Here is a 26,730-nt window from a genome sequence, read left to right on the forward strand (position 1 = left end):
ATTTTTTTTTTTTGTACATTTTAATTTATTTTTAATTAATTTAATAATGTAAAAGCTCTCTGCACCTGAAGGTGATCCAGTCACTGGAGCCAGTTTGATCACTTCCTTTATTTCCACACAGCACTGATGTGGTGGAAGATGGCATGTGGCCAGTGAGAGCTCTGTAGATGAACAGAAGCCAGTGTGTTTCCCACCGCACGGCCAGAGAGGACCAGCCTACTTTTACATACAGTGTGCAGTGATGAGTGTTGTAGGGGTCTCCAGTGAAGACCCTCAGAGCCCAGTGGAAGACTGAGTCTCAGGGCGTGAGGATATTTACAGAATCATGTCTATATTACACCACCGTAATCAGTTACTGATAATAAAGTCCTCTCCACGCTCCTTTTACTAGTGTGTAAAGTATGCAGAGCCACAGCTGGACTACAGTCTGGAAGTGGAGAAGTGCACAGTGCTCCTGTGTGGTCAGTGGAGCTGAGAGTGTGGACAGTGAGGGAGAAACAAGGAGGTGATTTTAATGTTTTGGCTGATTGGTGTAAATCCTCTGCTGTGTGTAACACACTCTCAGTGTGAGGTCAGACACTCCTGTGTGTGGAATGTGGTTCTGTTCTGAGGAAGTTGTTTTTGATGTGATTTACACACACACACACACACACACACACACACACTCCAGGAAGGTAATCTGAGATGTCCTCAGATGCACTTGTGATATAATGTGAGTGATGTTCTCTGACTGGTTTCTCTTTGTACAGAAAAGGAAAGAGCAGCAGATGATCATTCAGCCTGGACTCCAGTGGAGAAGCGGAGTGTGTACAGGTGTGTAATTCACTTTTACAGTGGACTGGGAGAAGCAGAGGTGGTGTGAGTGTGTGTATGAGCTGATGTGTGTGTTCTGTGTGTAGCTCTGGATTTCCTGATTCAGCTGAATGTGAGCTTTTCTAACTGAAGACTTTGAGACTGATTCAGAAACAGGTCACTGCTCTCAGCTCTGTGATGGACAGTGGGACTGATATTGAAATGTGTGTGTGAGAGTCAGGCTGAGGGCTGGGAGGCTGACTCTCACACTCACTGGGGTGTAAAGCCAGATCTTTATCACCAAGGACTTCCGCTCTAAACAGAGAAGCCTGTGAAACGATCTGGGTCAGAGGCTCTGGTCCTGGCGTTAGTCACAGTGTCTACAGTGTGAATACAGCCATTTTAATTTACCTTTCAAAATAACACAGTAAACACAACAAAATATGAGTGAAACCACTGGAATTTTAACATAATGATGATGGTAAAATATATATTTGATTAAAATGTTTTATTTAATTGCTAAAAAACATCATTGCTTTCTGTACGAGGCTCTGCCTCTCTGTCACAGTGCAGGTTTGAACATGTTACGTCAGCTTATTTGTGACTGTGGTGTGAGAAACAATGGCTTCCACACTTGTGATCTGCGTGCAGTGATTGTTTTTTGTTGGATGGATCCCCTTTGTGAGTCTTGATTCCTCCCAAGGTTTCTTGCCTCGAGGGAGTTTGTCCTGCCACTGTCGCCTTCGGCTGCTCACATTGGGCTTTGATTTAAATGTTCTGTTTTGATACTAACTATATGAAGCTGCTTTGTGGCAACGTCAGTTGTAAAAAGCGCTATATAAATAAATTTGATTTGATTTGATTTGATCTTGTGGTCTGAGGGTGTATCAGGTGCGAATATTTATCAAATATGTTGTGCATCGTGGGGAAAAATTATTTTGTCACAGAATACTGTGTATGAATTGATTGAGAAGTTTAAGGAAGTTTTGCTGTGAAGGAGGAGCTGGATGCTCATCCACAAACACGACTGACAACACTGAGCAGCATGTGAATTGATTCTGTTCGATAGACAAGTGCAGATCATTTAGAAATCAGCAGTGGCTCTGCTTCTACAATAATCCAGCACAGTCTTGGGTTTGGAAAAGCGAGATGGTACAGAAACAACTCACAGAAGAGATCAAACAGAAGTATTTGGACACCTTCAAACTAAATTAGTACTGATACTCTACTCTATGGAAGGTGAAAGGAACTTAAAAAGAATTATTATGGGTCACTGGAGCCCCTATTACACTCTCCAAAAACTTTGTGTTAAGTTGTTAGAGCATCCTCCCTATAGTCCTGATCTTGCCCCATCAGACTATCACCCTTTTGGTCCCTGATAGTATGAAGATTCACATCTGATGAAGGAGCGAAGACAGCAGTGAATTCGTGGCTTACACCTCAACCTAAAATACATTTAATGAAGGAAAGAAAGCTTTTTGAGGGATGGACAAAGTGTATATAAAAGCAGGGAGACTGTCTTTTCTGAAAGCTAATTATAATATATTCAACAGCCAGAGTGAGAATATTGAGTCACACGTGTGTGTATGTGTATGTCGTGTGTGTGTGTGTGTGTATATATATATATATATAGATATATGCTACACTGCAGATGATACATGTGCAATCTTTAACTCTTAGAGGCCTGAAAGTCTGGTCTGGTTCCTGTCACCCTTGTTGTAAATGGAAGTGTTCTTGCAACTGTGAAGGGTCTGATAGAGATATACACATTAATCTGACTAGATTAGATATTCTGACAGGACAGTATTCTGTGGAATTCTTCTTTAAAAGTGTAAGAAAATCCTAAATGTAATTATTTGAGTGAAGTATATTCAGACTCAAGAATGAAGGTGTATTCTATTAGTGAAAGTATATTTCGGAACCCTCGGAGAGAGCTGAGTCCTGCTTAGAGAGGGTTTATATACACTCTAAGACCTGTTTAGTTGAAGCTTATGTGGTGGCGATGAAGAAAGACAGAGGGCCACTGAGCGTCCGATGTGCGGGACAAAGCCCAGCATTTATCCAATGGCTCACCTCGTTTCGCTGCACTTCACTGCTTCACTATTGAACTCTGTGGACGCTCAGTGTCCACACTGTTTAAAGCACCGTGAAACTTCGGGAATGATTGAGAGGAAAGCCGCATCTTTACCTGTGATAAGAAGCTGATTCAAAACAAGAAGCTGAACAAAAGTTGATCGCGTTCTAGTGCATATTTATTCAATGACATGTACACTCAACAGTATATATTTGATCACTTATTTTTTTTACATTTTAGGGGAAGCTGAGCTTCCCTTGCAGTCTTAGAGCAATCGCCACTGGTACAGGTACATAACTGTCACTAAAGCTACAAACAGTGTAGTGTATCTTTAAAGGTACAGCAGTGGTGTTAGAGTCCAGTTGTGTTCCCTAAAGGTCCATTACATTCTCTTCTCCAGAAGGAGAGGGGGATCTCTGTAATCTTTCATTATACAACTGTGGAGAATAAAAGAACACAATAAAAGTCCTGGAGATGAAACGGGGCGAATGAAGTCAACATAATTTTAAAATCTACAATGTATAGATATAATAAGGTACAGTTATGTTCCCTAATTTAAAGGTACTGTATATGTTCTCAAGGGTACCACTGCAGTGATCAGAGGAGGATGTTTCCCCCATATTAGTCTTGGTTCCTTCCAATGTTTCTTCTTCATGCGTTGAGGAGTTTTCCTTGCCATTGTTGCCCTCAGCTCATAGGAGGCTTGGACCCAGATCTCTGTAAAGCTGCTTTGTTGTGACTTTCTGTTGTAAAAAGTGCTATGTAAATTAAAAATTATTGATTCAGTGTTGGGCAGCACAGTGGCGCAGAAGCTCCAGGGACCTAGAAGTTGTGGGTTCAAGTGCCTCTCCGGGTGACTGTCTGTGAAGAGTTCTCTGTGTGTTCTCCCGTGTGGGTTTTCTCTGGGTGCTCCGGTTTCCTCCAAAAACATGTTGATAGGTGGATAGGCAACTCAAAAATGTCCATAGGTGTGAGTGTGTGTCTGTCACCCTGTGAAGGACTGGCGCCTCTCCAGGGTGTGTCCTGCCTTGCACCCAATGATTCGGGGTAGGCTCTGGACCCACTGAGACCCCGAACTGGATAAGGCTTATTTATACAGACTATGAATGAAGCTGTAGCTTTAGGGTGTGTTCAGCTGGTGTAAGCTTTGATGACTATACAATCTTCATTTGTTTTTCAGGGATGAAGTTCCTCTATGTGACAGCTCTCATTCTCTTTGGTTTTATGGAGACTAATGCACGTAAGTTTCAAAGACTTCACAAAAAGCAGAAACATGGGCCACAAAGATCAGTATGAAATATTGTCTGAAGTTAGTACAGTGGTGTTTTATACCTTTGCAGAAATTAAGCTGATCTGACTCTGAATCTGCCTGTATTTTATATTTCTGAAATTCCTTTTACATATTAATCACTACATAGGTCTTTGGTCAAGATCTCTTTGTCAGTTCAAGTCCAAGACTATGGCTGGTCAACATCAAATATCAAACTTAGGCTGAGAATTTAGTAACTTGGAGCTGACATAAAACTACAAAGTGTCTCACTTCCAGAAAAGATACTGGCTCAGACTGAAAACGTGATCAGCAGGCTTGGTCAGGTCTTATCCAATCAGATTCACTGCTCTCATCCCCTTTAAAAGGACAGTGCACACAACACAGCACAGTGATGCCTTCCTCATGGCAGCACCAGGCATCAAAAATAAGGCAGTTATATTCATAAAGATTTTTCCCTCATAATTGTGAACAATAAAAGCAAAATACCAAATGCCAAAATCAGTAGATTGAAGTTACTAATATAAAATGCCTATATATTTCATACCCCAGATTTACTGCATCTCCCACTATTTGTTATTTTGTACATATTTATGGGTGATTACAATTTTAAACAATACATTACATTTATAATGATTTTTCTATTTTTTACTGACAGCACAGGCCTACTGCAGGTCGGCTCGACCAATCGATCAAATCTGAATAAAATACCTCTCTATTGAATCCTTAAATGAATCTCTGTTTTTATTAACAGCACTGGTTCATTTGTTTTGTAAACGTTTCCCTTCAGAATTAAATGATGGTACGTGATAATAAAAAAACCTAAATAAATCAAACTATATTTAAACTCTGAGAACATTTAATGTGACACTATTTTACAATGTAGTTAAGAAAGTAATGAGCTTATTGTGAACAACACATGCATTACCCATTATTGTGCTTTTAGTATTTAATTACTATCTTTAATAGTAATTAAAGAAATCTCACAACATTCAGTATTCATTTGAACACCTATTATCTATGGGCTGAGGATTTGTTAAATACAGCCTTAATTTGTGCTGGATTTATATTTATATTCTACTAAATATAAAGGTGCTACAAAGGTTTTTTGTAATAATAAATATTTTTTTTCCATAAAGAAACATTTTTTGCTGATATGTTTAAATGGGTAAAGAACTTTAAGATTGAGTGATGGGTTTATAAACCTTTAAAAGGTTCTTCACACTCATATTTATTAAACAAACACAGTACCAAAACGGTTCTTCCATGGCACCTCTCAAAGGACCCTTTGTAGTTCCTTTATATTTAAGTGTAGTGTTAAATGTATATATACCGTATTTTCCGCACTATAAGGCGCACCTTCATTGAATGACCTATTTTAAAACTTTGTCCATATATAAGGCGCACCGGATTATAAGGCGCATACAATAGACGCTACAGTAGAGGCTGGGGGTTACGTTATGCATCAATTAGATGGAGCTGCGCTAAAGGGAATGTCAACAAAACAGTCAGATAGGTCAGTTCAACTTTATTAATAGATTACAACCCAGCGTAGTTTAAGGTAAAACATGTAGTGCAATGTTAATATACCCCACATAGTGTGTGGGGGGGGACTTTTCCTCGATTCAATAATAATAATAATCACAATATAGTAACACTCGAAATAGTGCAAAGCGATAACAATATATCAATAACTCAACGTTGCTCAAACGTTAAAATCACACAACACACAAAATAAACACGTAAAGCTCACTTTACTAAGTTATTCCTCTATTCCCATGTTCTTCTGCGTGACTGATCGCCTTGAGTTTAAACTCTGCGTCATATGCGTGTCTCTTAATAGGAGCCATTTTGGGGTCTTTAAATAAAAAACAAATGGAAATGAAATATATATACCGGTATATATCCAGCATGCACCGCGCGCGGAAGAAAATGAAGTAGGCGGCTGCTTATCGTAGTTGCGAGACCTGGCTCAATATTGGTCCATATATAAGGCGCACCGGATTATAAGGCGCACTGTCGGCTTTTGAGATAATTTGAGTTTTTTAGGTGCGCCTTATAGTGCGGAAAATACGGTATATATATGCCTCATTTACATAAGAAAGGGTAGCTAATAGTCTACTAATGGGCTGCAAAAAGGAGAGGGGGGTGTCCTCAGGTTCTGGGAATTTCAGCCACAAAATTTCATGATTAGTCTCAGCCACAGACATTCTGCTCTCAAGCAGATGGAGATTCTGATACTTTCTGAGCATCAATCTCATTGTCAGCATTCTGCCAGCTGTGTTCTCATTGGCTCTTTGTACATCTGGGTATACCCACTTCTGTGTATCGTTTTATACTGGCTCTTACAGATCCAACATGAATCAAAGACTTCCTCATCCTACAAATCATGCCAAAGTAGTAGACTGTGATTGGTCCTTGTGTCAGTCAAATTTCTTTCCTGCAGTAGTCGGTGATTCTTGTACCTGGCATTGTAGTATTATATGGAATGTAGTATGACATTAACCACAAACAGGAATAATCCCTAACATTTATTTAGTCTTATAGTTGGGACATTTTCCTGCATTGAAACAGGCTGGAAGAAGATTGTAGACATTTTAGTGAATAATATTCACTCCTTTTCCTTTCAGAGCAATTTATAGTAGTTGGTCCAGATGCTCCTGTAGTTGGTGAAGCTGGTGAAGACCTGGTTCTGCCCTGTTCTCTCCAACCCAGAGACAGTGCTGTGAATATGAAAGTGGAATGGATCAGACTACAGCTAACTCAGGTTGACACACTAGTTCATCTGTATGAAGGTTATGAAGACAAGTATGATGGGCAGATGGAGTCGTACAGAGGGAGGACAGCTCTGTTTAAAGAAGAGCTGAAGAGAGGAAACACATCACTGAAACTCTCCTCAGTCAGAGCCTCTGATGAAGGAGTTTACAAGTGTTTCATTGAGGACAAATCTGCACCCTGGTATGAAGACACCACTATTCGTGTACAAGTGAAAGGTAAGCACCATTCATTTATAGCTTTCACTATTGAAGTATCATTGCAGAGTCTTTAATCTTTCTGAGGAAATTTTAATTTAAACAATATGCTACAACACACAAATGATTCAAAGGTAAACAGACAACAAAATGCGAATGAACCAGAACTAAACACAATATATACTGAGCACATGATTAAAGGCAAAGTACTCCAATAAACATTTTATAAAATTCAGAGGAAGTTTCCTCAAGATGTGCTGCTCTTTGTCTAACATTCCATTTTAAAAGCTTCTGGATAAACACTGAAGGCAAGGGAGGTTGTTTTCCTGTGAGAACAGTAGTTCTCCAAATTCACCTGCATTGCCTTTAACTGGAAACAAGAAAAGACCCCTCTGATTTCAAATGTGAAAAACATTTTGTGGCTTATTAGTCTTTATGCAACTGATAATTTACTGGTGTGTGGAAAACTAAGATGGGGAACACTGGGTAGAGTGTGAAAAATTCAGAGGCAGGGAGGGGCCATGGGTAAATATAAATATTAATTTGATCGAACGATTTACAATTAAGACGGAATATTAATTTTTTGGGCTTCAGAGCTTCAGCTGGGATATTCTGCGAATATGTAAATACTCAAAGAGTGAGTGGTGTATATTGTTGTCATTAACAAAAGCCACTTCCGACCCCTGCTTTAATATCCCTCTCTCCAGGCTGTGCTGTGGCACTTCACATGACTTCTCCGGGCACTGTAGTATATATATGGTGCAAGTCTGCTTTCTCTCTTCACCAACCGCAGTGTGTAAAACAATAAAATGTTTGTTCATGCCTTAGTAGAGCTTTTAAACATAATTCTTACAAACAATCACATATCTAACAAATATTTAAACATCTCAAACAATGTTGTAATTCATCGTGTGCAAAATTGCCTGTAGAATACCCCACATATCCATTTTGCGACAGATAGTTCTCTCTACACACAAGCCATGTATTCTTTTGAGCTATAAGGATTAAGTTTCACTGTTGAATTAGCAACTAATTACAGTCTGTATTATTAGTTTTATTTTATGTTATGTGCACTATGTATGGAGTATGGAGCTACTTTGTGACACAGCCCAAGCATATTCATTATTGTCAACAAATCAGTGTTTTTTCTGTGTAGAATGTTTATCGTGTGTGTGTTTCAGGAAGAGGCTTCCATTCCTGGAAGATTGCCATCATCTGCATTTCAGTTGCTGTCATTGTATTAGCAACATTTGCATTCTGGATCGTAAAAGGTAAATCCGAATACATTCATTTCATGATTAAAATTTAAACATTTAAAACACTCTGGGATCAGAAAATTTTCTGTGGTGTAAATTCAGCACTTTTTGGAGACAACAATATTCCTGCCCTTCGATTCCTTACAGTGTAGCTACTGTTCACCTGCAGCAGTGGCAGTGCTGTACCTGTCAGTCACTTCACATGTGTTTATTGTGTTGAGTATTCTTCATCCAGATCTGATTTTGTCCACAGAGAACATCAGTGACCCACACAAACTTGCTGCCATAGTCATGAATGCTGCATAAACACCAGGTTTTTTAACAGAACGTGTGTATGTTAGTGAATACCAAATGTTCACAAATTGGGAGGACATGCACGTTTCTTTATAGGTAGCACTGCTTTGCCATAATCCCTGCCCATGAATTTCAAATGATCACGTTATAGGATCACAGCAAAAACCTTAAACAGCTCTACAGAAAAGTAAAAGAAAAATGTTCTCAGTGTAAACTGATATTTTATTGAAGTGCAGTCTAATCTGTGCCTTTTAGTTTATTTCTATGTATATTCTTTGCTCACTCATGGTAACATATAGCAAGGCATTAGTCAGATTATGTCGTCTAAAGGCAGAGTTACACAGCACTGTACAAAACATTTGGCACCTGACAAATTAAGTTTAAAGAAGCTATTTATCTGAATAGTAAGTGTTTATTTGCTCAAAAAAAACCCCTTAATATTAGAATTAAAAACAAATCCCATTATTCAGTATGTAGTGATATTTTGTGTGTGAATGTATTGGTTTAACACTTAACATATCTCCTTGTGGTAGAGCAGTTTTATTTGAGGTTATCATTCAATCCCTAGTCTTAGCAGTTAATAAATACTTCATTTTGTTAAATAAAGTGTGCTGTTGATTTAACAAATCCATCAAGGAGAACATCTGGAAACCAACTTTGTTCATTAGCTCACAACACAACAATACACATACTTTATTTTAAAAAATGTTGTATTTATAAATATTTATAATATAATACAAGCACCACTCTTATTTAGAAGATATATTATTTTAAATAATGGTAATTTAATTTAAGACATTTACACACAACTGCACATTGACTTAAGTTTGTTCTGCACAATTCTGCTAAAGGTGCGGGAAGCTGCACAGAAGCTAAAGGCGTTTACGCTCGATACAATCTCCTTCAATGAGTTTTGGAACATTTTACTGTCTCTATAGTCTCTCATAGAGGGATAAATTCTTGTGGATTTGTTCCTGATTTGGAATAGCTCTTTTTAATGTTTTCGTTTTGCATGAAGCAAGTTATAAATCAGGGCGGCATGGTGGCGCAGCAGGTGGTGTCGCAGTCACACAGCTCCAGGGGCCTGGAGGTTGTGGGTTCGATTCCTGCTCCGGGTGACTGTCTGTGAGGAGTTGGTGTGTTCTCCCCATGTCTGCGTGGGTTTCCTCCAGGTGCTCCGGTTTCCTCCCACAGTCCAAAAACACACGTTGGTAGGTGGATTGGTGACTCAGAAAGTGTCCGTAGGTGTGAATGTGTGTGTGTGTGTCTATGTTGCCCTGTGAAGGACTGGCGCCCCCTCCAGGGTGTATTCCTGCCTTGCGCCCAATGATTCCAGGTAGGCTCTGTACCCACCGCGACCCTGAATTGGATAAGCGGTTACAGATAATGAATGAATGAATGAAAAGTTATAAATCATGAGGTGCACAATCGTGCACAGTGACAGGGCACAGAGCAAATGCGTGACATTTGGGCACTGTAATTGTATCATTTGGGCGCACATGCCCTCATTCTGGTTATAGTGTGTCAAGTATAAAATTCCTGGAACAATGCTTGGATGATTGAGGGCTTAAAAATTCACGATAAAAATGCTACATGATGCACGGACAGCTCCTACACATGTTTGGAAACAACCCAGGTTCTGCTGGACTTCGTTCTCAAAGCTGGTCCTGCAATGTGGCACAAATTAAAAAAAAAAGAAGAATGGGTCTGGACAATCAAATGGACCAATGACTTTTCACATAACTGTGCTGTTTAAATGTTATATGCATATAAAAATATATTAAGAACAATATGTACATGTACAAAAAGGAAAAATTAGAGAACTGGCGGAACTCTAAATTTAAAATTAAAATGGGGCTGTCTGAACACCTGAAATTTAATGCAAAATTAACTGAACACGAGCGAGCATATTGTATTGGTCAGTACAACAAAGAATGCCTGAGAAATTTTGTAGTAAAACTCATATGATACAAAGATAAATAAGAAATATTAAAATCATCAACTGCTACAGCAAAGAGGATTTCTCAGAAACTGTGCATTTAAAGCAAAATAATTGTTAACCCAACTCCAGGAAGCACTTTGGCAGGGAAAAATAGCCTACTTCAAATGTGACTAACTTATTGAGCATCAATGAGTATCAAACAAGACAACCACCAAGTCATTACCAACCCACTGGATATTGGTATGGAATTAAATACTTTTTTTGTGAACATTGGGCCTTTATTAGAAGCAAACATACCAAACATACCTCTGGTCATGCCAACTCCCCATCCAGTTCTGAAACTATTCATCAGGCAACATTACAGAAGGTGAACAACATAATAAATATTCTCAAGCTCACCTCAGCTGGGCTCGATGTGCTAAGAATAGAAATTCTCAAGAAATGCTTCCAATACATCTCTTGCATTCCTCAAGTGTAAATACTGGGACCCTTATTGTTCAAATTACCTTTATCTGTCAATAATTTGTTTTCTGCTTGCTGATGACACTAATGTTTTTCTGTGCAATAAAGACTGCTTTATTACAATATAGAATTAAGTAATATCAATACATGGTTTAAAAGAAATAAATTATATGTGAACATCAGGAAAAGCTCTTACATGCTCCAAGAAAAAGTAAATTAATACCCTACCATCAGTGTACAGATCTAACAACAATATATCCTGTGTCCACTGTACAAAACATCTTGGTGTGCTTATTGATGATAAATATCATATTGCAGTAATATCACAAAAGAACAGCTAAAAACATTGGTTTCATCAGACAAATGAAACATAATTACTTCAGCATGTACTTCTCAATCTGATTATATTATGATATTTCCATTTTTCTCATACTGTAACATTATCTGGGCTAGCAATTTCAAAAGTAATCTCACAGGCTACATATTCTACAAAGGTGATTTGTCCAAATAAGAATTTCCTGCCTATATTATGCTTGTTCATACATTCATTCATTCATTCATTCATTCATTCATTATCTGTAACCCTTATCCAGTTCAGGGTCACGGTGGGTCAAGAGCCTACCTGGAATCATTGGGTGCAAGGCTGGAATACACCCTGGAGGGGCGCCAGTCCTTCACAGGGCTACACTTGTTCTCACCCTCTATTTTTTTATGTAAAGTTTGTAAAAATATATGATATTAAACATTTTAATATCTGTAATTTTATTTTCTTATTCAAGCAAAATCTACTTCCTGTTTCCAAAACATATTTCAATATAACTGAAATGCATCAATACTTAACCAGAACCTCCGGCAACCTCCAACCTTCCTTCTACAGAACTACATTAAGACATTTAGCACTTTCACGCAGAGGACCTTGTATCTTTAAATGTTAGCCACCCAAGCTGAGAACATGTAACAATTTGAATCATTCAAAAGACTAGCTACAGTGCATTTTCTCTCACACTCATCTGCTTTTGAATCCACACTACCCCAACTATTTCTTTGGTATGACCCTTTTATTCTGATTCTCATAATCAGATAATCATGGTATAAATCAAAATTTAAGACTGGCCCAGTCAGAACCCAGACCGGAACCCAAAATCTGGGGATTACCTGAACAGGGCTGTGCACAGGAATAGCTCTCACAATCAGACAGACCTCTAACACTTTTGCATGGAAAAGAGGACAAAGACTACCACCCACTACCCGCAAAGACTGAATGCTCTCATAAAATCAAAATGAGCTTCAATAAATATCTTAGAAATCCCAAGCCTTGGGACCAATTGCAAAATGTAAATTGGAAAAAAGCCCATGCAGTGATTTTCACTACAGAAATCTATATGTTTTTAATTCAGTGCAATCTGAGGGCCTGAAGACCACATACAGCTAATACTGGTTTTGGGAATTGTCTCTTGCATATGGAGATTTCTCCACATTCTCTGAATCTTCTAATGATAAGGATAAGTTGAGAAGGGGCAGCCTTGGCCTAATGGTTAGCGACCAGGCTTGGTACTAGAAAGTTGCCCATTCAGTCCCCAGGAACTGCGGGAACATAATCCATAGTCACTGACATACTGCCAATTAATCTAATATATTTTTTGTAGCATTACACAGTTTTACCAGTTTTTATTCCTAACATTTTTGGAGAGTGTTGCTGGCAAAAAATTCAGAATGGGCATATATTTAAAAAAAATTATAATAATTAAAAAAGAACAACAACAAAAAAAAAACAACAGTTTTGTCTTTATATTATTTTCAATTAAACATATGGTCTAAATTATTTGCATATCATCAAATTGAGTTATAAGGAAGTTTTTTGGTTGTTTAATTTTGAGTTTGTTTTACCTTGAGTTTGAGTTTGTTTTATGATAAGGAGTTATCATAAACAGTTGAAAGGTCTAGTCAGTGGTTGTGGATAAGGAGAGCACAGATTACTTGGGGAAGGTGCTGTTGTGGTTGCTGGTGATGTAGCATGTGAAGTTCACATGGAACTGGTGGCACTGAGCATGCATTAACGGTGCCAGTGGATTCAGGTACAGCCTAAGTCACCAGGGAGGCCAGTGTGGATTTACGGTTGTTGATGGTAAGGGGTAAGGTAGGACTGTAAAGCTGGCTTGGAGGGAGTTGGGTCAGACTTCACTTTTGATTTTTCTGTGGGCTTAATTCAACAAAATTCAGCAAAAAAAGGGGAGGTGCCTACCTGATGATCCTCTAGGCTAAATGAGTAATCTAAGTTGTTAAGGAAAGCTGGTTGCTGATCATGAACGGCCACAGCAACTTTAGTGTTGAGGTGTAGAATTTTTGTGGCTGCCAGTAGAAAGAGAGTGGGGTGGGCCCTATGTGAAGCTCTAATGATTGATATAGGATATTCTGCGTCTTTTTTTATATCCCATGTATTAGTTAGTATCCCATAGATAGTTATCTATCAAATTTATGTTAGAAATTGTTCTGAAATTAGTCATCTTGTTATCAAAAACATCATCTTTTTACATCAAAAAACTTGGTTATTAGACTTTTAATATCAATTTTATATCAGAATATCCTAGTTATTGTATATTTATCTAAACCCACTGTGAATCTTAATGACAGCAGTGTCTCCCCCTGTCCCTCTCTAATTCCAGACAAACGCACTAAAAAGCAACTGTCTCATGCAGAGTGCTCAGCCATAGCCTACCTGCATTACCATTCAATGAGAATGAAGACATTAAACCTGAATAAATACAGCACATCAGAAGAGGGTTACCAGAGACTCATCCCAGCGATCTCTAACTGTACAACAGCTAAGTGAGTGTCACCTACACATCATTAACTAATGGAGATACAGACCAGTGAAAGAATAGTACACTAACCTCCGTCTGGCTTTTGGAAGAACATCGTCGTTCACCTTCTGGAGAGGACTTCCCTTTCAGCTCCTCACCTTTCCTCCCTCAGACACACTGCTGAGAACACAGCTGTAGATGAAGTGAGCACATAACACACAGCTACTTTAGTGTCTCCTATTTCACCTGTGTCCACTGTGCTCTCCGTGCAGGCCAAAGGTCACACCTGTTCACGACAGTGTTCAAGTCCATTGTCCAGTTCGCCTCTGAATTTGAACATCAAAAAAAGAACATTGCAGAATGATAATAAATTGGTTTTATATACTAAAGTACGTTCCAGAAACCTATCAGAAATCCACCGTAAACTCTCAGTCTCACTCTCACACTCTTGATTATACACTCTGAGAATCACTGTGGTGGTCACCTCAAAATATACATATTTAGTAACTTTAGTTAGATCATGTAATTGTACCATATTCAATATTAATTGTAGATTTTATAGTTGTGTTGATTTCATATGCTCCATTTCATCACCAGGACTCCTATTATGTTCTGTTATTTGACACAGTTCTATAATTTAAGATTGCAAATATTCACCCCTCCTTTTGGAGTAGAGTATTTAAGATCATACACAATATTCTACATGTGTTTAATGAACATTGCATTGATAGAAACAGTGCTGCAGTGTTGTAACTCCTCTCAGGCAGGGAAGGGTGGGCAATCAGTCTTCATCAAGCCCCTCATATAGATCCAGACTTATAACATTATACTATACAACATATTTAGTTTTTACTGTGCAGATACGTGATATTAATACGTTTGTTTGAGATGATCTGCAGTTCTTCTTGGTGGTCAGAAGGAGAAGCAAGTTGCAGTAGGGAGAGGAGGGTAGACAAGAACCGTCAAGGCGGACAGTAACCACCTGCAGCCCACACAAGCTCTGGGAGATCTAACAGCATTTCCTGATGTGAAATGTTTCATAATTAAAATTGTAAAGAATATAAACTGTCACACTACTAGAGAGCATGACATTACTCTACATACAGGGTCAGGAGAGACAACAGATTTCCTTTTTAACATGATTAGAAACAAACAGTGAGGATTAAGCTCTGTCATCATCACACCATCTCTCCGCTCATGGAGAGCAATTGCAATGACTGGCTTTCAAACTTTCAGCTGCCTTGTGCTCACAAGATTATAACAGACAAAAAGAATTTACCAGCACTGCACAGAGCCAGGTGACGATCTGTTTGCACAATGCTGGTTTAAGTCACACAAGCCTAACAACGCTACAATCAAAAAACAAAAACAATTTATTCATCTTGCAGTGTAATTAGTATGTGTATTAAGTCATTATTTGGCTCTTCTCCCTAACTACAGTCATCACCTACAAAACCAGAAAGGGTTTGGAAGCTAAAACTAGACCACAGTTTGATCTTTCAGCAGGACAGTTATCAAAAACACACTTCAACATCAACCTAAACTTCTTTCACTGACCACAGAGTCAATGTCTTGCTATTCTAGTCCCCTATAGAAGTCCTGAGGAATGATCGGAAAAGGAATGCCTCTATTTGGATCATTAAATAAGATCCTGTGAGAAGAGAGTTTTATTTCTATCAAGATATAGTGATGCGTTATATTTAGTCAAGTCATTGTTTTGTGAGTTAGTGTAACATTTCACTGGGAACATCACTGTACCATACTGTACACAACTATTTGCCTAAAAATATCTTCAACAACTCATTTTTTGCACTTTTGTAAAGCATAATAACCATAACAGAAATGCTGTTATTGTTATTACACAACACCTTTTCCAGTTGTACTATATAAAATTAAGCTCTATAAAGAAAAAACTAAAAGAAATTTAATTATTCTGTTTTTTGTACACTCTGCACCTGAGAAGATTTGTTCTGTTCACATCTGTGTGGGTTTACAGTACGTGTAAACAGCTGTAAAGAGTAGTACTAGGAGAGAGAGAGAGAGAGAGAGAGAGAGGTAGAGACACGTGGAGGGAGCAGGAGATCATGGGAGTGAACTGAACCAGAATCAGTAATTCTATGTCCTGTTTGTTTCTTTTTTAATCACTGTGTTTGCTCTCTCTTGCAGATTTACTGGCTGTAATCTCTCTGCACAGTCCATCACTACTTTGGCTGCAGCTCTACAATCAGAAGACTGCTCTCTGACAGAACTGGACCTCAGTAACAATGACCTTCAGAATTCAGTAGTGGAGAATATTTCTGATGGACTGAAGTGTCCACACTGTCATGTGGAGAAGCTCTCTAAAGGACTGAAGAGTACACACTATAAACTGGAGACGCTCTCTAAAGGACTGAGGAGTCAACACTGTAAACTGAAGATTCTCAGGTCAGTATTAAAGTTTATTTTATGGAATTAAAGGTTTATTGCAGTATTAAAGTTTTTGATATATAGTAATTAAACCATCATCCAATGAGGGTAAGATCTGTTGTAATTTCATTTCATTTTGCAGACTTGCTGTATGCACACTTGGCTATCAGGCCTGTGTAATATTGAAGTCAGTTTTAGAGTCAGAAAACTGCCATCTGACAGAACTGGACCTCAGTAAAAATGACCTGAGGGATTCAGGAGTTGAGAAGATCTCTGCTGGAATGAAGAGTTCACACTGTAAACTGAAGACACTCAGGTACATTTTTGAAGGAAATTCATCATAGCTTTTATTAACAGCGGTTAGATTTTCACAGATAGTATATCCCAGTCTAATTCTATGCAGTTATGGGAAAACATGTTTTCCCATGTCAACTCCCAGGTCATTTGTGATCTGCTGGGATATCTATGAGACACTAATAAATCCTGTGGTTTGTGTGGTTTACTCAAAATCCTTTCAACTGGTAAATCACAAGGAACATGTATCAAGTACCAAAAGCTGTGAGAGAAAAAGAGAGAAAAAAGCATCACCCCCTACATATGCTGTGATGTATTTTTGTACATTTCTCTCATCATATCACATTAATAAACACAGTAAAGAATCCTCCATGCAATTTTTCTCTTTCAGCCCTCAATCTGAATTTTGTGTGTCAAATTAAACAACCTATTCATCATTGTGCATGTCAAGGTGGTAGTACGTTCAGGCTCCTGAAGATGGTGTTGCATGAGGATGATCTAGATACTTGTGGGGTGTGTGACAGGATTCTCCATCAGTCTACAGGAAATTCTCCTCAGAACTGTGGCTAGAGTACAAAACTGACAAGACAGGTAAAGAGAGATTAGTATCAAAATAAATCACAAATGTGTAGTTAAAATTAGACCAATTAGACAAAGAAATCACCAATATTTCTGACTTTTCACAAATAAATATATTCCAAACTGTCATGTGTTGTACAATTTGGACAAATACAGATAAATTCATAAATACCGGTTTTGGATTTTCATATATCATGATTTTGATGTGAAAATAAATGCATTTGTTTAAATTTTCATTGCATATTTTTGGAAAATCAGAGTCTAAAAATGTATTCATTTAAATGTTTAACCTGCATTTGTGGATCAAGTCACTTGATAGTGACATGTTTTTGTTCATTCCCGCTCACATTTTTAAGAATTTTAAAACTTTACTTTCACTTGATCCACACACAAATGCAACCACCCACAGGGCCAGTGCTAGGTTCAGTGGACATCCTGGGCCCTTAAGCCCATCCAGGCTGCTACCCATACCAAAGCACCTATATTCCTGACTTATGTGTGTGATCTTGTGAAATGTGAAAGGAAAGTGTCAAAATCCATAAACCCAAGAGAAGAAATGAACAAAAATGTATTGCATAAAACAGGCGAGTGATGTAATCCACAAATGCAGATACAAAACTTTTTAAATACATTTTTGAATTTGAGACTGCGGCTTTACAAAATATGCAATAATGTAAAGAAACACATTCATTTTCACCAAAACATTATGATATTTCTATGAAAACCAAGAACATGCATTCACTGTATTTGTACAAAATGCAGACCATGGAACACAAACTGTTATATATTTATTTGTGGATAGTAAAACATGCTGCCCCATAATGTGAATTAAACACTGTAAAACTTTTATAAAAATTCTAGAATGATTTTTTGAAAAAATAGAGTCTGCCCCCTCATGTCTAAAGACAATGAGTTTTTACTCAGACTGACTTTACAAACGCTGGGGCATTTCACTGTTAACATGAGCCAAGACCAAATATATTTGATAATAATAAACAACACTGAGTTCATCAGAACATCAAGGCGAGAAAAATGACACAAGACAGCTCCTCTCACAAGTTTTGACAAAAATATCGAGATGATTTGAAAACTCTTTCTGACATGTGATTAAATGATATCTGCTCTGATTTGCTATTAGCATAATTCAGAATGCAGTCCAAGCAACATCACTCTTTTTTAGGGGAATTTAGATTAGAGTTCATTTATGGAGCTAAATCACTGACATGAAGAACTGAATCTGATTTTTTTTATATCTATATTATATTTATCTGGCATTTTTTAGAATGTGAACTTGCGAGATGGTGAAATGTTCATATTTTTATTATTCATGTTTTAAAAAACAGTAATGTATGTAATCTGAATATTTAACCATCTCAAGTTCAATGATAACAAATTCCACATGAATATAATTAAAACATTAACATATCCAGATAAATATAATTAAAACATACAACATTCATATAAATATAAACCAGATGAAATTACGTATTCCCATATTCAATGTTGAGATTAAGATAAGGAATTTGTAATAAGTCAAATAATATTTATTTTTTAAAGGCTATTAGTTTGTTTAGGTTTTGTTTGGTCAAACACAATCACTTTGAGGTCTCCTGGTTTTCCCTGTAAAGCTTCGGTCTCAGGTGTCAGACAACATTCTGAAATAAAATTTGCCATTACCAAGAGTGTGAGCAAAACTGGACTAATATTAATGTGAAATCAGAGAAACAATTATATATTATATACTTCATATCATTATGAAGTATTTTTCAGTGTGGACATGTTTTGCTTTATCATACCTGACGGATTATATGAGGAGCAATAGTCATTATAATGAGGAATAAGACACTAATTTTAGTTAGCAATTGTCAATATGAAAAACTGTTCGTTTATAGAGACACGTGTCAGAGGGTAACCTGAGGGATGTGTGAAAAACTCATAAAACTAAAATCATAAAACATAAACTCAAAGTTAAAATCATTTTTAAAACCCTATATAAAGGATTAAAAAAAGTTTAAACCCTACTGTGATGATGCCCCTGATCACGCAGTTATCACATGCACCTGTGACTAAACTGAACACTCACTGAGGCAAAGACAGTATGTTGAGTGGGTGTAAAAACATAATTAGACCTACAGGTTTATATTGAGGTCTGATACAGAAGGAGGGGGATTTACTTAGACAGAGCTTGAGGAAGGGGTCCACCTTCATCAAGAGCACTGTACCTGAAAATCAGCTATGGGTCGGGCACTGTTAAAGCAGAGTTATTTCATTTGAGTAGAGATTTGTAAATATTTAATATACAGTTGTTTGACTATGAAGTTTTAGAACAGGCATTAGTTCATGGTCTACTTAATCATTTATCATAATATATTTATATAAATGTAGTTTTTTAATTTAATATTTCATTTTTATTTTGCATGTTTACTTGAGTTGTATTTATTTTGTCTTCAACAAACAATTATTTGTGGGACCTGTCAGGGTGTGACCAAAAACAAGGCTAAGAGGCACATTGAGGAGTCATGTCTAGACATTTATTGACTCTTGCAAATTTAAAGTTTTTGCAACAAGCTCAGCTTCTAGCCTGTGAGCTTGAGAGAACAGAAAAAACTCATCACTGACAGCACAATCAGTCCTCTTTTAACACCATGGATCAAACCATTTAACATTCAAGGTACATTCTCCAGTAACAGTAAATGTGAAGAACTCCACTTAGCTGGACATCACTACTTCACATTCAATCTCACACTTTACATTAACCATCACAATATTTCAATATCAAATATCAATGGAAATAATGTTGTAAAATACCCACTTGCTCTTTGTACAAACATGGCTTACCCCCTAGAAAGGTTCCAAGTAGTACAGTCCAGATTGCCCATAATTCCAGGCATTTCTATATAGACATGCTCAGTAAGCCCGCACTTCCTCTAAACCAACACCCACTGACCCACGCTGCAGACATGGCTTCTGGGAATTAAACAAAGAAGTCTGCAGAAATGTTATGGTGAGATCAATAAAAATGTTAAAACTGTCCCATCTTATGGTCTGACTCTTCCTTACTAAGAAGTTTAAGTTTACTAAGTTTAAAAGATGGTAAATTATTGACCATTTACCTGAAATATAGGATTTGAACAGAATTTTAACCATTTATGAGCTAATCACTTTAAAGGATTTTTTTAATGAAAAACATTAACTTTAAAATGAGTAAATATAACCATTGTATACATTCTGGGCAATCTTAAAATCAGAACTAGGGCTATTACTGCAATGTACCTAACAATAAACAATGTACTCTGAACTTGTGCTGAACAAATTAAAATGCATACTTTACTCCCTAAACACACTGCATCCCTTATTCTTACATGTGGGGGCCTTAGTGGGCCATCACAGGACCTCTGACTTTGTGTTGTGGCTACCTTAGCTCCTCCCCTTGGCCTCTGTGACCTCAAGGTTACTACATCACACCTATTAAACACTAAAAAATTTTATGATTATACCTCAAACGTCCGTCATTAAAACAGAATGCACATCACCAGGGACATACATTGTACACCAGGGTTCTTGGGATGCAATCCTGCAGAATGGTTACAGTGATCTTTACTTGGGCAAAAAAAAAAAAAGTAAATGTCATCAAAATCACAATTAGCCCCCCTACACCTTCCCTCTCACATCTCCATCTAGTCTAGTCCATCTAGACTGAGGCTGCAAAAATGATTAGCTGTTACCCGTTAAAGTTTGAATAAATAAATTGGCTGTAATTAAATGGTTGTTTTTGTTGTTGCCTTCAATAATACAAACAAAAATAAAATTAATGAACAAATATACATAATATATTTTTGGAGCATATGATTACATATACTAGTAATTAATTTAGTATTTCAGAAGTCTCTGATTTTCTGTTTTGTATTAAAATCAAATGGAATCTTTAATACAAACAAATATTTCAATATCTAGAAATCACTTGACTTACAAATCTTTTATTTGGAAACAAGGGAAACAAATGGAGATTTCGGCACATTTGCAAAATCACTACTTAGAATGGTTCTGGCCCCATGCATTTTAACAAATCACATTCATCTCTGCATCTTGATTAGTCACCAGTTATGTTCCTTCTACCTCAAAGGCAGCACTGCCTTCAGAACCGTTTTGAGTAGTGATTTTGCATGTGCAAGATTCACCAGGATCTGAGGGGCATTTACACTGCTTCACAAGGATTGTTTTTATTGTCCTTCGGCTTTTCTCTGATTTATTTAATATATTTACAGGTGATTTTTAGGTACTACAATTGTCTGACAAAATAGAATTTATGATTTAGTGTTTGAAGGTATTTTTCACTGATGAGAGTCAATAAAGACATTCTTTACATTTATTCATGAAATTTTGGGAAACAGATTCAACCCTTTCTTTTTTTATTAGTTTGTTTGTTATTCATTAAAGTGATGGGTCTGGGTCAGTAAGTGCACACAGTGCTAATACACTCCACACAACACACACTACCATTACAAACACCTTGCTAGTTTCAGTGCTGTCATGCAAATGATGGGACCATTGTAAAACATGGACAAAATTCACAACAGGAGTAAACAGCTGCAGCTGGTGTGCGTCAGTATGTAGGAGTAAAAGCTGATGCTTATTTTAGACAGTATTGCAGTGCACTATAATGACAGAAATGAAGGATTATTCCCTGTAGCATTGTGTAAAATGTTATATTTTTGTTATCTGGCACCTGTAATTTATTTACTATATACTATACTATATAATGTAATTATATATTCTCAAACATATTTCAAAGTCTCTGTTCATTTTACAGTGAGAACTACTGTTTAGTCTCTCAGGTTTCACATAATTGCATCTTGTTCTGTACTTTTTTCTTATTTAGATTAGTTGCCTGTAATCTCACTGTGAAGTCTTGTACATATCTCACATCAGCTCTACAATCACAAACCACTCCCCTGGGAGAACTGGACCTCACTCACAATTTTCTGCAGGATTCGGGAGTAGAGAAGCTCTGTTATGCACTGAAAAGTCCACATTGTAAACTGGAGATACTCAGGTCAGCTCTCTAATACTTCATTAAAAAAGAACAAATCTAAATATAATATAAAGGGGTTTTACAAGGACTACTATGTGGTGTAAGTTATATTATGGAATGTTTTTTTTTTCCTGAAACATACTCACAATATAAAATAATATACTTGATAGATTTAATTAAGTCAAATAATGAAGCTTTCTGTGCTGAAACTTAGAAATATTTCAGATTAAATTCCTTAGTAATTGTACAGATTCTGAACATTGTATACAAGGACTACACCCAGACTTCATCCCTCCTTCACTACATTTAACAGACTGATTGATTGATTGATTGTTTGATTGAGTAATCTTCGTACATCATTCAGAATGTTCCTGTAAATATGTCCTCTGGTTTCAGACTGGCTTTGTGTGATTTTGGGGAAAACTCTTGTAAAAGTCTGGGCTCAGCTCTACAATCAGAAAACTGCTCTCTGAGAGAACTGGACCTCAGTAACAATGACCTGAGGGATTCAGGAGTGGAGAAGCTCTCTGAAGGACTGAAGAGTCCACACTGTAAACTGGAGACTCTCAGGTAAACATTCATTCTTGAATCTTAAGTGTTGAGCTGTTAAACTTAGCGCTTCTCTTTTATTCCTTTACTATTAAAATACTGATGAACATTCCAGTGAATGGAGCTGTCCGTTCTAGTAAAATGAACTTATACACACCACTGATCTGGACACAGCTGTTTTCTTAAACTCTTCCTCTGTCATTTATTTACAGACTGTACTTTATCCCTAGACCTATAGTTATTAATAAGATCAGCAGTGTGACATCTGTCAAATGTTCCAGTTATTGCTGACAATTATAAGAAAATATAGATGAATATACATGAAAACTTCTGTGCATAAAATGGAAGCATTCATTTCATTTCAGAATTGTTTGTAACTAGAAGTTATTTTATTATCTAGATATTTAGATCTAAATTTAAAACTTCTTATTGCTGTGTATTAAGTTTGGTTCTGAGAAATCTAATGTATGTTTGAAAATGTTATATGTTGTCAAATAAAGGGAATATAGTTAAATGTTTTTGCTATTGTTATTATTATTATTATTAAATTGTTCATTGCCCTGTGAAGGACTGGTGCCCCCTCCAGGGTGTATTCCTGCCTTGCGCCCAATGATTCCAGGTAGGCTCTGGACCTACCGCAACCCTGAACTGAATAAGCATTACAGATAATGGATGAATGAATGAAGTTGTTCATAATCAGGCATATGTCATTTTTGATAAGGTACAAAGAAACATCTTAATTTGAATGAGGCTATTTACATGCTGTTATCACTGATGAGTAAATGATAAAAATATTGCATTGCTCTTATATACTGCTTTTCAAAATCCTCTAACTGGTGAAATTATGCAGCTACCAGTGATCAGTACCCTTCAGTCAATAATAGCAGATGTTAGCAGCAGTGTTATTAGACTGCTAACTGGAAAAAGACACCCTCAGGTGACATTAGCAGCAACTACTAGCAGTGTTACCTGAGAGACCCTTCAGTCAGCAGGCCCAGCTACTAGCTTCAGTGACAGCAGGCAGCTAACCTCCATGCTCCGTACTGGTCAGAAATCACAGCAGTGTAGGAGGCAAACCCACTGCACTTAGGTATTTACACTGATACCAAATAAACAGAAAACCCTGGACAAGAACTAAACCGTAGTAAGACACTGGGAGAAGCAGCTCCCAACATTGGCAAGCCAGACCACTCTTACCCTGTAATTACATCAGGCAGACAGACACGAAAAACCACGCGTCAAAGTGAAGTTATTCTGATGGTGGGGTTGATATGGTTCTGTTACATCTGTTTTTTTTATAACTTAAAATTTAACTCAGGTGGGTGTTTACAGGTTCTGTAGTAAGGAAAATAACTATTTTGTGACTCGTATCTCACTTTTTCTTTCTCTTTCTGCAGATTATCTGGTTGTTTAATAACAGTGGAAGGCTGTTCTTTTCTGGCTTTAGCTCTGAAATCAAACCCCTCCCACCTGAGAGAACTGGATTTGACCTGCAATCACCCAGAAGAGTCTGGAGAGAGACAACTCTCTGATCCATTCTGCAGTTTACAGACACTCAGGTAGAGAGAGAGAGAGAGAGAGAGAGACAGACAGACAGACAGACAGACAGACAGACACTTGGACCTTAAAACCCTTTAAACATCAGATTAAATTAAGGTTTTACATTTTAAAGTCAACATATTGCCCCTCTTCTCCACAGTGGAACACAGTTCTGTTTCTTAATAAAACGTCTGTGACCTGCTTTGGTCAAAGCCTCACAAACCCCACAGCAGGGATCTCCCCCTGTGTAAACAGCCCTGTTCAGAACGCCCGTTTTCAGCACCTGTTCCTTTAAATGATAATGAGCCACACACAGCTCTCACACACACAGGTCACACGCAGCACAAACACACACACTGCTCACACACACACACACACACACACACACTTCAGACAACAGTTTACACACAACATGCACTCACAGCTCACACACACACACACACACACTTACACTTCGACAGTCCAGCCACACAGCTCAGACAATAGTTCAAACACACACACTCCAGATAACAGCTCACACATGGACACACTGCTCACACATACACACACACACACACACACACACACACACACACACACACACACACATAAGACAACAGTATACACACAACATGCACTCACAGCTCACATACACACACACACTTCAGACAACAGCTCACACACATGCGCACACAGCGACAGCTCAGACACATGGCTCAGACAATAGTTCAAACACAACATGCACATAAAGCTCACAGACACACACACTCCAGACAACAGCTCATACATGCTTACACTGCTCACACACACACAGCCGAGACACACAGCTCATAGACACAAAGCGTACACACATAAAAACAGACACACACACTCACAGACATAAAGCTCACAGACAGATCAGACAACACTGCTCACACACACAGCTATACAAAACTGATCTGGACTGGATCTCACACAGCTCACTTTTTTACCAATTTTCTCAGTTCTCCACTTGTTCTTCCACATGTTTTGGCTCCCTTTTCTTGTGTCTCCACTCCACTCATATCTGTTTTACAATGTTTAAACCCCACCCTTTGTTCATGGGTCAGTGTTGTTTCACAGTGTGTGGGTTGGTGGGCTACACATACACATATTAATGTGCACATGCACTGAACAAGTGAGTTTTTCATAATGTTTTCATAATAGAAGGGACAGAGAATACAGAGAGAAACAATTCTACATAACACAGTGACACCCCTGTATCAACAGACACAGCCCCCTATTAACACCCCATCAACATAACCTAGCCCCTCACACTCAGAGACATACTTAATGCTGTAATAAATCACAAGCTCTTCTTGAACCTGTTATTAAAGTAGAGGCTAAAATAGTTTAACAGCTCCTGTGCCCCTCAGACTCCAGCCTCTGAATCACCTGATTTACCTGTTCACCCAAAAAATGACCACGATTGCATTTAGTTCTCTGAGACTGTGTGTATTAACAGCCAAATATAAACAGAGTTTGTGTGAACACAAACCCCACCCCTCCAAGAGAAATCCGCCCAGTGTTTCAGAAAGGAGAACCAGTCTGTGAGTGTTAGTGGGCTTTAAATATGGCATAGAGTAACCTAATGAAGAAAATGAGTTTTGACCTAAACTCAGAAGCTTCAAATGTCCTGAATAGAAAGGACTGATCAGCCACATCGAGAGCTCCCTCTTGGTCCAGTGAGATAAGCCCTGTGCTGAGTCCAGAAACACACACTCAATGCTGACATGTCCAGTCTCTGTGTCTTAACTTCACACCCAAGAGGATCATTTCCATGTGTGTTTTTCAGGACGGAGAATTCAGGTCAGAAGTGGATCAAAACCAGTGTGAGAAAATGTAAGTTTGTACATTATAACCTCTTTCTCTTTGTCAGTCTGTCTGTCTCTCAAATGTAGATTCAAATAGCTTTAATGGCATGACTGTTATGAGAACAATATTGTCTAACATTACAACAGGAAACAGTAACAAAAAACATACAAAAGAATTATAAAAGCAACAGTAATTATAAAATAAGTGAAACAGTAATGAATAAAGATAATTAAAATGCAGTTTTGGCAACATTTACAAAAAGATAATTTAAAAATACATATGATTTATATGTAATATAATAATATAGGCACCTATATACATACCTATTTATAATGTTGTAAGTAGTGAAGGTTGGGGTTTGGTGAGGTGGGTGTTAGTGGGTGCAGTAGTGGGGTGGGGGTCTTTATGCAGTGACGCATTAATCTAACCTAATCTAATCCAACCACTTTTTTCAATAAGGAGTAAACTAATGAGTTTTTAAGGAAATAGTTTTTAAGTTCAACTTTAAATATCAGGATATACTTTGTTACTGTTAAAAATGCATTTCCAATAAAGTGACTATTGGCAAAACTGGTTGTCATATTTATGTTCAGGCAGCGGGCGGGGGGGGGGGGGGGTGGTATTGTCGGCAGCTGCTGAATGTAACTAATAATGTAACC

General features: G+C 37.6%; 2 protein-coding genes and 1 long non-coding RNA gene across 3 annotated transcripts in view; all 3 read left to right on the top strand.

The window, feature by feature from the left end:
* Positions 1-803: 803 nt before the first annotated feature.
* On the top strand, positions 804-14,190 carry LOC136700264 (myelin-oligodendrocyte glycoprotein-like). The gene is made up of 6 exons (XM_066675543.1): positions 804-813; positions 4,047-4,106; positions 6,764-7,126; positions 8,287-8,376; positions 13,723-13,885; positions 14,133-14,190. The coding sequence occupies exons 2-6, from the start codon at positions 4,049-4,051 to the stop codon at positions 14,188-14,190; spliced, it is 732 nt and encodes a 243-aa protein (XP_066531640.1). The 5' UTR covers positions 804-813; positions 4,047-4,048.
* A 1,906-nt stretch (positions 14,191-16,096) lies between these two features.
* LOC136699537 (uncharacterized) lies at positions 16,097-22,085 on the top strand. Its single transcript, XR_010803649.1, has 3 exons — positions 16,097-16,284; positions 16,409-16,582; positions 22,019-22,085. It is a non-coding gene; the product is annotated as an uncharacterized lncRNA (long non-coding RNA).
* LOC136700265 (butyrophilin subfamily 1 member A1-like) overlaps positions 22,086-26,730 on the top strand; it is a gene marked incomplete at its 5' end in the record, with an annotated part of 12,025 nt that continues 7,380 nt past the window's right edge. The window contains 4 exons of the mRNA XM_066675544.1: positions 22,086-22,192; positions 22,568-22,741; positions 24,118-24,279; positions 26,052-26,098. Of these exons, the coding sequence (XP_066531641.1) occupies positions 22,086-22,192; positions 22,568-22,741; positions 24,118-24,279; positions 26,052-26,098 (490 nt within the window). The remainder of the gene's footprint in view (positions 22,193-22,567; positions 22,742-24,117; positions 24,280-26,051; positions 26,099-26,730) is intronic.

Source organism: Hoplias malabaricus, chromosome 6 (genome assembly GCF_029633855.1).
Source record: "Hoplias malabaricus isolate fHopMal1 chromosome 6, fHopMal1.hap1, whole genome shotgun sequence".
Taxonomy (NCBI): domain Eukaryota; kingdom Metazoa; phylum Chordata; class Actinopteri; order Characiformes; family Erythrinidae; genus Hoplias; species Hoplias malabaricus.

Excerpts from the sequence above, each read along its gene's own strand:
- LOC136700264 (XM_066675543.1), top strand. The coding sequence starts at position 4,049 with ATGAAGTTCCTCTATGTGACAGCTCTCATTCTCTTTGGTTTTATGGAG. Across the intron at positions 7,127-8,286 it reads TATTCGTGTACAAGTGAAAG|GAAGAGGCTTCCATTCCTGG; the intron begins GTAAGCACCATT and ends TGTGTGTTTCAG. Across the intron at positions 8,377-13,722 it reads TGCATTCTGGATCGTAAAAG|ACAAACGCACTAAAAAGCAA; the intron begins GTAAATCCGAAT and ends CTCTAATTCCAG.